Raw genomic sequence first — 12,511 nt, forward strand, 5'->3', positions numbered from 1 at the left:
AATTTTGGGGGGGAGAAGGAAGGAATTTTGAGGGGAAAAGCGGGAATTTGGGGTGGAATTTTGGGGGAAAAAAGGAGAAATTTGGGGGAGAAAGAATTTTTGAGGGGAAAAGGGGGGATTTGGGGTGGAATTTTGGGGGAAAAAAGGAGAAATTTGGGGGGGAGAAGGAAGGAATTTTGAGGGGAATTTGGGGGAAATTGGGGTGGAATTTTGGGGGAAAAAAGGGGAAATTTGGGGGGGAAAGGGGGAATTTTGGGGGGAATTTTGGGAAAAAAGGGGAATTTTGGGGGGTTTCACAATAATTTGGGGGGTCCACACACAGGTTTGGGTCACGTGACTCCTTTATTCTGCTCGGGGGGTCCCGGACCCCAAAACTGGGGAGGGGGACCCCAAAATCGGGGGAGTTTGGGGAAATTTGGGGGAATTTGGGGATTTCTGAGGGATTTAGGGTTAGTTTTTGGTATTTTCAGGTAATTTTGGGGGGATTTGGGGGATTTTGGGGATTTGGGGTAATTTGGGGGGATTTAGGGGATTTTTGAGGGGATTTTCCTGATTTTGGGGATTTTTTTGGGTGATTTTGGGGTGATTTCAGGGAATTTGGGGGTATTTTGTGGGGTATTTTTGCGGTGATTTTGGGATGATTTTGGGGTATTTTTGGGGTGATTTTTGGGGTATTTTGGGGTGAATTTGGGGGATTTTGGGTCACACGGGCTCCATCTGCAGCTCGGGGCTCTCGGGGGGGATTTTTGGGGTGATTTCAGGGGATTTGGGGGTATTGTGTGGGGTATTTTGGGGGGTGTTTTTGGGGTAATTTTGGGGAGTATTTTTGGGGTATTTTTTGGTGATTTTGGGGTGAATTTGGGGTGATTTGGGGGGGTATTTTTGGGGTGAATTTGGGGTATTTTGTGGTGAATTAGGGGGATTTTGGGGTGAATTTGGGGGATTTTGGGGTGAATTTGGGGGATTTTGGGGTGAATTTGGGGTGATTTGGGGGGTATTTTTGGGGTGAAATTGGGGTATTTTGTGGTGAATTAGGGGGATTTTGGGATGAATTTGGGGGATTTTGGGATGAATTAGGGGGATTTTGGGGTGAATTAGGGGGATTTTGGGGTGAATTTGGGGGATTTTGGGGTGAATCTGGGGGATTTTTGGAGTGAATTACAGGGGGATTTTGGGGTGATTTTTGGGGTATTTTTGGGGTGAATTTGGGGGGTTTTGGGTCACACGGGCTCCATCTGCAGCTCTTCACTCTCGGGGGGCTCCAGCTCCCGGAACGCCGCGTGGGACCCCAAAAACACCAGGGCGGCTCCTGGGGGTGGGGGGGTCAGGGGGGCCCGAATTCAGGACCCCCCCCAAAACCGGGACCCCCCAAAACCGGGACCCCCAAATCCGGGACCCCCCCCAAAAACCGGGACCCCCCAAAAACCGGGACCCCCCCCAAAAACCGGGACCCCCCCAAAAACCGGGACCCCCCCAAATCCGGGACCCCCCAAATCCGGGACCCCCCCAAAACCGGGACCCCCCCCCCAAAACCGGGACCCCCCCCCAAATCCGGGACCCCCCCCAAAAACCGGGACCCCCTCCCAAAACCGGGACCCCCCCCCAAATCCGGGACCCCCAAATCCGGGACCCCCCCCCAAAAAACCGGGACCCCCCAAAAACCGGGACCCCCAAAACCGGGACCCCCTCCCAAAACCGGGACCCCCCCAAAATCCGGGACCCCCCAAAACCGGGACCCCCTCCCAAAACCGGGACCCCCCAAATCCGGGACCCCCCCCAAAACCGGGACCCCCCCAAATACGGGACCCCCCAAAGCTGGGACCCCCCCCCCAAATCCGGGACCCCCAAAACCGGGACCCCCCAAATCCGGGACCCCCCCCCCCAAAACCGGGACCCCCCCCCAAATCCGGGACCCCCAAAAACCGAGACCCCCTCCCAAAAACCGTGCGGGGGTCCCAGGGGGGGTTTGGGGGCAGATTTGGGGGGGTTTTTGGGGGGTTTTTGGGGGGTTTTTGGGGGGATTTTGGGGGGATTTTTTGCGGGTCCTGAGGGGATTTTTGGGGTGATTTCTGGGGGGTTTTTGGGGGATTTTTTGGGGGTTTTTTGGGGGTCCTGAAGGGATTTTTGGGGGGTTTTTGGGGGATTTTTTGGGGGTTTTTGGGGTGATTTTTGGGGGGGTTTTGGGGGGATTTTTTAGGGGTTTTTGGGGGGACTTTTTAGGGGTTTTTGGGGGGATTTTTGGGGTGATTTTTGGGGGGGTTTTGGGGGGACTTTTTAGGGGTTTTTGGGGGGATTTTTGGGGTGATTTTTGGGGGGGTTTTGCGGGGATTTTTGGGGGGGTCCCAGGGGGATTTTTGGGCGGGTTTTTATGGGGATTTTTGGGGGGATTTTTATGGGGATTTTTGGGGGGATTTTTGGGGGGTCTGGGGGGTTTTGGGGGGGTCCAGGGGGGGTTTTTTGGGGCATTTTTAGGGGGGACTTTTGGGGAGGTTTGGGGGGTCCCGGGGGGGGGGGTTTGGGGGGTTTTTGGGGGATTTTTGCGGGGATTTTTTGGGAGGTTTTGGGGGGGGTTTTGGGGGGATTTTTTAGGGGTTTTTGGGGGGATTTTTGGGGTGATTTTTGGGGGGGTTTTGGGGGGATTTTTGGGGGGTCCAGGGGGCGTTTTTGGGGAGGTTTTGGGGGGATTTTGGGGGGATATTTTGGGGGGATTTTGGGGGGATTTTTGGGGAGGTTTAGGGAGGATTTTTGGGGGGTCCCAGTGGATTTTGGGGGAATTTTTGGGGATTTTTTGGGGAGTTTTTGGGGGGATTTTGGGGGGATTTTTGGGGGGATTTTGGGGGGATTTTTGGGGGATTTTCGGGGGTTTTTGGGGGGATTTTTGGGGGGGCCCCGGGGGGATTTTGGGGGAGGTTATGGGGGAGGTTTTGGGGATTTTTTGGGGGGTTTTTGGGGGGATTTTGGGCGGATTTTTGGGGGTTTTTGGGGGCATTTTTGGGGGTTTTTGGGGGGTTTTTGGGGGGCCCCGGGGGGATTTTGGGGGGGATTTTTGGGGAGGTTTTGGGGATTTTTTGGGGGTTTTTGGGGGGTTTTTGGGGGGATTTTTGGGGGTTTTTGGGGGGTTTTTGGGGGGATTTTTGGGGGGCCCCGGGGGGGATTTTGGGGGGGATTTTTGGGGAGGTTTTGGGGATTTTTTGGGGGATTTTTTGGGGTTTTTGGGGGTCTCACCCAGCAGCCAGAAGAGCGCCGCCCCCGCCCCCGCCAGCCAGAACAGGGGCAGGGAAACCCCGGCGGCCACGCCCAGCTGGTGGGCGGGGCTGAGCTCCCGGCCTGGCGGAAACCAGTACGGACCAGTATGGACCAGTACGGACCGGTACGGACCGGTATAAACCGGTATGGACCGGTACGGACCAGTATGAACCAGTACGGACCGGTACGGACCGGTATAAACCGGTATGGACCGGTACGGACCAGTATGAACCAGTACGGACCGGTACGGACCGGTACGGACCGGTATGGACTGGTATGGACCAGTACGGACCGGTATGGACCAGTACGGACCGGTATAAACCAGTACGGACCGGTATAAACCAGTACGGACCAGTATGGACCAGTACGGACCAGTACGGACCGGTACGGACCGGTATGGACTGGTATGGACCGGTATAAACCAGTACGGACCGGTATGGACCAGTACGGACCAGTATGGACCAGTACGGACCGGTACGGACCGGTACGGACCGGTACGGACCAGTACGGACCGGTATGGACCAGTACGGACCGGTACGGACCGGTACGGACCGGTATGGACCAGTACGGACCAGTATGAACCAGTACGGACCGGTACGGACCGGTACGGACTGGTATGGACCGGTATAAACCAGTACGGACCGGTACAGACCAATATGGACCAGTATGGACCGGTACGGACCAATATGGACCAGTATAAACCAGTACGGACCAGTATGGACCAGTATGGACCGGTATGGACCAGTATAAACCAGTACGGACCGGTATGGACCAGTACGGACCAGTATGGACCAGTATGGACCAGTATGGACCGGTATGGACCGGTATGGACCGGTATGGACCGGTATGGACCAGTATGGACCAGTACGGACCGGTACGGACCAGTATGGACCGGTATGGACCAGTATAAACCAGTACAGACCAGTATAAACCAGTACGGACCAGTTCCTTCCCAGTTTCCCCAGTTTGAACTCCCAGTTTATCCCAGTTCCCTCCCAGTCCCCCCCAGTCCATCCCAGTCCATCCCAGTTCCTCCCAGTCCCCTCCCAGTTCCTCCCAGTTCCCTCCCAGTTCCCTCCCAGTTCCCTCCCAATCCCTCCCAGCTCCCCCCCAGTCCCTCCCAGTATAAACCAGTCCATCCCAGTCCATCCCAGTTCCCTCCCAGTTCCCTCCCAGTCCCTCCCAGTAACTCCCAGTCCCCTCCCAGTCCCTCCCAGTATAAACCAGTCCCTCCCAGTCTCACCCAGCAGCACCAGCGGCGTCTCCCGGGCCCGGAGCCGAACGGCGACGCCGAAAAAAACCCCGAGAGCGACGAGGAGCAGCGGGGAGCTCAAACTGGGAGAACTGGGAGTTACTGGGAGCACTGGGAGCTCAAACTGGGAGCACTGGGAGGGACTGGGAGCACTGGGAGCTCCAACTGGGAGCACTGGGAGTTACTGGGAGCACTGGGAGCTCCAACTGGGAGAACTGGGAGTTACTGGGAGCACTGGGAGCTCCAACTGGGAGCACTGGGAGTTACTGGGAGCTCAAACTGGGAGCACTGGGAGGGACTGGGAGCTCAAACTGGGAGCACTGGGAGGGACTGGGAGCTCAAACTGGGAGCACTGGGAGTTACTGGGAGCACTGGGAGCTCCAACTGGGAGGGACTGGGAGCACTGGGAGCTCAAACTGGGAGCACTGGGAGTTACTGGGAGGGACTGGGACAAACTGGGACAAACTGGGACAAACCGGAACAACGCCACAAAACCCCCCCAAAAATTCCCAAAAATTCCCAAAAAATTCCCAAAATTCCGCAAAATTCCCCAAAAATTCCCGAATTCCCGAAAATTCCCAAATTCCTCACAGGCAGCAGGCCAGCAGCGCCAGGAACAGCAGCAGGGAATTGCTGGGGAACAATGCCCCAAAAATGCCAAAAAATCCCCCAAAAACGCCCTGAAACCCCCCAAAATCGCTGTAGAACCCCCGAAAAATTCCCCAAAAATTCCCAAAAATTCCCAAAAATTCCCAGAATTCCCGAATTCCTCAGAGGCCGGAATTGCTGGGGAACGATGCCCCAAAAAACCCCCAAAAAATCACAAAAAATCCCCCAAAAACGCCATTAAACCGCCCAAAATCGCTGTAGAACCCCCGAAAAACTCCCCAAAAATTCCAAAAAAATTCCCAAAAATTCCCATAATTCCCGAATTCCTCAGAGGCCGGAATTGCTGGGGAACGATGCCCCAAAAAACCCCCAAAAAATCACAAAAAATCCCCCAAAAACGCCCTGAAACCCCCCAAAATCGCTGTAGAACCCCCGAAAAATTCCCCAAAAATTCCCAAAAATTCCCAAAAATTCCCGGAATTCCCGAATTCCTCACAGGCAGCAGGCCAGCAGCGCCAGGAACAGCAGCAGGGAATTGCTGGGGAACAATGCTCCAAAAATGCCAAAAAATCCCCCAAAAATGCCATTAAACCCTCCAAAATCGCTGTAGAACCCCCGAAAAATTCCCGAAAAATTCCCAAAAATTCCCAAAAATTCCCAAATTCCCAGAATTCCCGAATTCCTCAGAGGCCGGAATTGCTGGGGAATGATGCCCCAAAAAAACCCCAAAAAATCACAAAAAATCCCCCAAAAATGCCATTAAACCCCCCAAAATCGCCGTAGAACCCCCGAAAAATTCCCAAAAATTCCCAAAAATTCCCGAATTCCCGAATTCCTCACAGGCAGTAGGCCAGCAGCGCCAGGAACAGCAGCAGGTAGTTGCTCTGGAACCTCTCGGCGTTGTGGCCCAGGCGCCGCCAGAGCTCCCCCAGATTTTGGGGGACCCCGAAGCGCCGCTGGTCCAGGAAGGAGCCCCAGGGCCGCAGCCCCGCCCGGCGCGCCCCCAGCCAGCGCCAGGCCCAGCCGGGGGGGGACAGCCTGGGGGACCCAAAATCGCCAAAATTCACCCCAAAATCCAGCCCAAACTAACCCGAAAAACCCCGGCCCCAAAACAGCCCAAAAACACCCCAAAACCGCCCCAAAATCCACCCCAAAATCCACCCCAAAATCCACCCCAAAGCTGCCCCAGGGCCCCCAGCCAGCGCCAGGCCCAGCCGGGGGGGGACAGCCTGGGGGACCCAAAATCGCCGGAATTCACCCCAAAATCCGGCCAAAACTAACCCGAAAAACCCCGGCCCCAAAACACCCCAAAAACACCCGAAACTGCCCCAAAATCCACCCCAAAATCCACCCCAAAATCCACCCCAGGGCCCCGAGCCAGCGCCAGGCCCAGCCGGGGGGGGACAGCCTGGGGGGGACCCAAAATCGCCGGAATTCACCCCAAAATCCAGCCCAAACTAACCCGAAAAACCCCGGCCCCAAAACAGCCCAAAAACACCCAAAACTGCCCCAAAATCCACCCCAAAATCCACCCCAGGGCCCCGAGCCAGCGCCAGGCCCAGCCGGGGGGGGGACAGCCTGGGGGGGACCCAAAATCGCCAAAATTCACCCCAAAATCCACCCCAAACGAACCCAAAAAACCCCGGCCCCAAAACACCCCAAAACCCCCCAAAACCGCCCCAAAATCCACCCCAAAATCCACCCCAAAATCCACCCCAGGGCCCCCAGCCAGCGCCAGGCCCAGCCGGGGGGGGACAGCCTGGGGGGGACCCAAAATCGCCAGAATTCACCCCAAAATCCCCCAAATCCCCCGAAAATTCCACAAATCTCCCCAAAATTCCCCAAATCCCCCAAAACTCCCCAAAATTCCCCAAATCCACCCAAATCTCCCCAAAATTCCCTAAATCCCCCAAAACTCCTCCAAATCTGCCAAAATCTCCCCAAAATTCCCCAAATCCCCCAAATCTCCCCCAAATTCCCCAAAATTCCCCAAATTTCCCCCAAATTCCCACAAATCCCCCCAAAAGTCCCCAAATCCCCCCAAACTCTTCCAAATTCCCCAAAATTCCCCAAATCTCCCCCGAATTCCCCAAAATCCCCCAAATCTCCCCCAAATTCCCACAAATCCCCCCCAAAATCCCCAAATCCCCCCAAAACCCCCCAAAATCCCCAAATCTCCCCAAAACCCCCCAAAATCCCCAAATCCCCCCAAAATCCCCAAATTCCCCCAAATTCCCCCAAATCCCCCCAAAACCCCCCAAAATCCCCAAATCCCCCCAAATCCCCCCAAATCCCCAAATCCCCCCAAATCCCCCCAAAATCCCCAAAATCCCCAAATCCCCCAAATCCCCAAATCCCCCCAAATCGCCCCAAAATCGCGCCCCTCACCTGCCCAGCCCCCCCCTGGGGTCGCTCTCGGCCCCCGGCGGCTCCTGGGGGGGGGGCGCGGCCTCGGCCATGGCGGCGGCTTTGGGGAGAAACCGCGCGGTTTTGGGCAATTTGGGAAATTTGGGGAGAAACCGCGCGGTTTTGGGAATTTTGGGGAGAAACCGCGCGGGTTTGGGCAATTTGGGGAGAAACCGCGCGGTTTTGGGCAATTTGGGGAGAAACCGCGCGATTTTGGGCAATTTGGGGAGAAACCGCGCGATTTTGGGCAATTTCGGAAATTTGGGGAGAAACCGCGCGGGTTTGGGCAATTTGGGAAATTTGGGGAGAAACCGCGGGATTTTGGGCAATTTGGGAAATTTGGGGAGAAACCGCGCGGGTTTGGGCAATTTGGGGAGAAACCGCGCGGGTTTGGGCAATTTGGGAAATTTGGGGAGAAACCGCGCGGTTTTGGGCAATTTGGGGAGAACCGCGGGGTTTTGGGAAATTTGGGGAGAAACCGCGCGGTTTTGGGGGGATTTTGGGCAATTTGGGGAGAACCGCGCGATTTTGGGAAATTTGAGGAGAAACCGCGGGGTTTTGGGCAATTTGGGGAGAAACCGCGCGGTTTTGGGCAATTTGGGGAGAAACCGCGCGGTTTTGGGAAATTTAAGGAGAAACCGCGTGGTTTTGGGAAATTTGGGGAGAAACCGCGGGGTTTTGGGCAATTTGGGGAGAAACCGCGCGATTTGGGGGGATTTTGGGCAGAAACTGCGCGGTTTTGGGCAATTTGGGAAATTTTGGGGAGAAACCGCGGGGTTTTGGGAATTTTGGGGAGAAACCGCGCGGTTTTGGGAAATTTGGGGGATTTTGGGAAATTTGGGGGATTTCGGGGAATTCTTAAAGGTTTTTGGGGTCGTTTCGCAGATTTTGGGTCCCGCGGGGGATTTGGGGTCCCGGAGAGAATTTTTGGGGTTAAATCTGCAGATTTCGGTCCCGCAGAGGATTTTGGGGTCCCGGGGGGATTTTGGGGTTAAATTCGAGGATTTGGGGTCCGGGGAGAAATTTTGGATTAAATCCGCGGATTTTGGGTCCGGGGAGGATTTTGGGGTTAAATTCGCGAATTTTGGCGTCCCAGGAAGGATTTCGGGGTTATTCCGCTGATTTTGGGGTTAAATCCGGTGGTTTTGGGGTCCCGGAGAGGATTTAGGGGTTAAATCCGTGGATTTTGGGGTTATTCCGCTCATTTTGGGGTGAAATCCGCGGATTTTGGGGTCCCGGGGGGATTTCGGGGTTATTCCGCTGATTTTGGGGTGAAATCCGCGGATTTCGGGGTCCCGGGGAGGATATCGGGGTTATTCCGCTGATTTTGGGGTGAAATCCGCGGATTTCTGGGTCCCGGGGGGATTTCGGGGTTATTCCGCTGATTTTGGGGTTATTCCGCTGATTTAGGTGTTATTCCGCTGATTTTGGGGTGAAATCCGCGGATTTCGGGGTCCCGGGGAGGATTTCGGGGTTATTTTGCTGATTTTGGGGTGAAATCCGCGGATTTCGGGGTCCCGGCGAGGATTTCGGGTCCCGGGGAGGATTTCGGGGTTATTCCGCTGATTTTGGGGTTAAATCCGGTGGTTTTGGGGTCCCGGGGAGGATTTCGGGGTTATTCTGCTGATTTTGGGGTGAAATCCGCGGATTTCTGGGTCCCGGGGAGGATTTCGGGGTTATTCTGCTGATTTTGGGGTTATTCCGCTGATTTTGGGGTGAAATCCGCGGATTTCGGGGTCCCGGGAAGGATTTCGGGGTTATTCTGCTGATTTTGGGGTGAAATCCGCGGATTTCGGGGTCCCGGGGAGGATATCGGGGTTATTCCGCTGATTTTGGGGTGAAATCCGCGGATTTCTGGGTCCCGGGGAGGATTTCGGGGTTATTCCGCTGATTTTGGGGTTATTCCGCTGATATCGGGGTTATTCCGCTGATTTTGGGGTGAAATCCGCGGATTTCGGGTCCCGGGAAGGATTTCGGGGTTATTCCGCTGATTTTGGGGTGAAATCTGCGGATTTCGGGGTCCTGGGGAAGATTTCGGGGTTATTCCGCTGATTTTGGGGAGAAATCCGAGGATTTCGGGGTCCCGGGGGGGATTTCGGGGTTATTCCGCTGATTTTGGGGTGAAATCCGCGGATTTCGGGGTCCCGGGGAGGATTTCGGGGTCCCGGGGAGGATTTCGGGGTTATTCCGCTGATTTTGGGGTGAAATCCGCGGATTTCGGGGTCCCGGGGAGGATTTCGGGGTTATTTTGCTGATTTTGGGGTGAAATCCGCGGATTTCGGGGTCCCCCCGCCCCCGTTTCCATGGGAACCGCCCCCCCTCACCTGAGCCCGGAACCGCGGGAACGCGTGGCGGGGGCGGGGCCACGCAATGACGTCACAGTGGGTGGGGCTACCACCGTATGCAAATTTGGGGGCGTGGTTATGTCCATATATGGTTGTGGGCGTGGTCTAGACGCGCGTTTGCGAATTTTAACGAGGTGGGCGCGGTTTAACTGCCAGTATGCAAATTAATGGGCGTGGCCACGCCTTATATGGCAATGGGGCGGGTTGTGGGAGGGGCTATGCCCTTATATGGATATGGCGGAAGTTCGGGCTCCGTTTTGGGGGGGAAAAGGGGAATTTTGGGGGCGAAACGGGATTTTGGGGAGAAAAAGGGGATTTTGGGGCAGAAGAGCGGATTTTTTGGGGGAAACAATTGGGTTTTGGGGGAGAAAGGGGAATTTGGGCAGTGAAAGGGGGAATTTTGGGGTAAAAGGATTTTTTGGAGGTAAAGGGGATTTTGGGGGGAAAGGGGGAATTTTGGGGGGAAAAGAAGATTCTTGGAGAAAAAGGGGATTTTTGGAGGGAAAAGGGGAATTTTGTGGGGAAAGGGAATTTTTTGGGGGGAAAAGGGAATTTTTTTTGGGGGGAAAAGGGGATTTTTTGGGCGAGAAACGGCGTTTTGGGGTGCAGAAAGGCCATTTCTGGGTAAAAAAGGGCGATTTTGGGGATAAAGGGGGGGAAATCGGCGCTGTGGGGAAAAGCGGGGTTGATTTGGGGCAAAAACAAAAAAAAAAACGGAATTGGAGGGTGAAGAAAAGAATCAAAATTTCCCAGCCCCCTCCCCAAATTCCCAGCCCCCTCCCCAAATTCCCAGCCCCCCCCCATCCATCACCCGGCGCCGCCGAATGCAAATTCCCCAAATCAAAACATTTTACTCGTAAATGGGCCCGAACTAATTAACTCAAGTGTTAATTAACGCCGCGCCGCCGCCGCCATCCATCTTCGGGGGGGGGGAGGAATTGGGGAGGGGGGAGTTGGCGGGGGGGGGAGGGAATGGATGTGGGGGGGGGAGATGGTTTGGGGGTCCTCGAGTTGGGTTTGGGGGTCCCTGACCCGACTTGGGGGTCCCTGGGGGGATTTTGGGGGTCCCTGACCCGAATTTGGGGGTCCCTGGGGGGATTTTGGGGATCCCCGGGCGGATTTGGGGATCCTCGAGTTGGGTTTGGGGGTCCCTGACCCGACTTGGGGGTCCCTGGGGGGATTTTGGGGATCCCTGACCCGAATTTGGGGGTCCGGGGTTGCTTTTGGGGGTCCTCGAGTTGGGTTTGGGGGTCCCGGTGTTGGTTTTGGGGCTCCCTGACCCGATTTGGGGGTCCCTGACCCAAATTTGGGGGTCCCGGTTTGGCTTTGGGGGTATCCGACCCCTATTTGGGGGTCCCAGGATTGGTTTGGGGGTTCCCGGGGGGATTTTGGGGGTCCCAGAGGGAATTTTGGGGGTCCCCGGGGGGATTTTGGGGGTCCCTGAGGATGGCGGGAGTCCTTGGGGCGATTCTGGGGGTCCCGGAGGGAATTTTGGGGGTCCCCGGGGGTGTTTTGGGGAGGGGTCTCTCGGGGGTGGGTTTCCCCGTCCTCATCCCCGGGGGTTCCGATCCCGGGGGTCTCGCTGCCCCCCCGGTGCCCCCGGGGACCCCAGCCCCATTTCCCCCCGGTGCCCCCAACCCTTCCGGGGACCCCAGCCCCATTTCCCCCCGGTGCCCCCAACCCTCCCGGGGACCCCAGCCCCATTTCCCCCCGGTGCCCCCAACCCTCCCGGGGACCCCAGCCCCATTTCTCCCCGGTGCCCCCGGGGACCCCAGCCCCATTTCCCCCCGGTGCCCCCGGGGACCCCAGCCCCATTTCCCCCCGGTGCCCCCAACCCTTCCGCGGACCCCAGCCCCATTTCCCCCGGTGCCCCCGGGGACCCCAGCCCCATTTCCCCCCGGTGCCCCCCAACCCTTCCGGGGACCCCCAGCCCCATTTCCCCCCGGTGCCCCCAACCCTCCCGGGGACCCCAGCCCCATTTCCCCCCGGTGCCCCCAACCCTTCCGCGGACCCCAGCCCCATTTCCCCCCGGTGCCCCCAACCCCCCAACCCTCCCGGGGACCCCAGCCCCATTTCCCCCCGGTGTCCCCAACCCTCCCGGGGACCCCAGCCCCATTTCCCCCCGGTGCCCCCCAACCCTCCCGGGGACCCCAGCCCCATTTCCCCCCGGTGCCCCCGGGGACCCCCAGCCCCATTTCCCCCCGGTGCCCCCGGGGACCCCCAGCCCCATTTCCCCCCGGTGCCCCCCAACCCTCCCGGGGACCCCAGCCCCATTTCCCCCCGGTGCCCCCGGGGACCCCAGCCCCATTTCCCCCCGGTGCCCCCGGGGACCCCAGCCCCATTTCCCCCCGGTGCCCCCAACCCTCCCGGGGACCCCAGCCCCATTTCCCCCCGGTGCCCCCAACCCTCCCGGGGACCCCAGCCCCATTTCCCCCCAGCCCCCCCGGTCCCCCCCGGTCCCCCCCGGTGCCCCCCGCGCCCCCCGCCCCCGCCGCCCCCCATCCATCACCCGCTGACAGCTCCGGCGGCGGCGAATTAGCACCTAAATCGAATATTGATCAGCGGGCAGGCGACGGGAACCGGGAACGGAACCGGGAACCGGGAACCGGCACCGGGATCGGGACCGGGATCGGGACCGGGAACCGGGATCGGA

At 57.5% G+C, this 12,511-nt stretch overlaps 1 protein-coding gene across 1 annotated transcript; it reads right to left on the reverse strand.

Annotated features, from left to right (window-relative positions):
- Window positions 1–323: 323 nt before the first annotated feature.
- On the reverse strand, window positions 324–9,883 carry RABAC1 (Rab acceptor 1). Its single transcript, XM_077789785.2, has 6 exons — window positions 9,838–9,883; window positions 7,496–7,574; window positions 5,948–6,145; window positions 4,490–4,581; window positions 3,226–3,327; window positions 324–1,309 (listed from the first exon to the last, which is right to left on the reverse strand). The coding sequence occupies exons 2-6, from the start codon at window positions 7,564–7,566 to the stop codon at window positions 1,221–1,223; spliced, it is 552 nt and encodes a 183-aa protein (XP_077645911.1). The 5' UTR covers window positions 7,567–7,574; window positions 9,838–9,883; the 3' UTR covers window positions 324–1,220.
- Window positions 9,884–12,511: the final 2,628 nt, after the last annotated feature.

The sequence above is a fragment of the Lonchura striata genome, chromosome 33 (assembly GCF_050655825.1).
Source record: "Lonchura striata isolate lonStrDom1 chromosome 33, ASM5065582v1, whole genome shotgun sequence".
NCBI classification, from domain to species: Eukaryota; Metazoa; Chordata; class Aves; order Passeriformes; family Estrildidae; genus Lonchura; species Lonchura striata.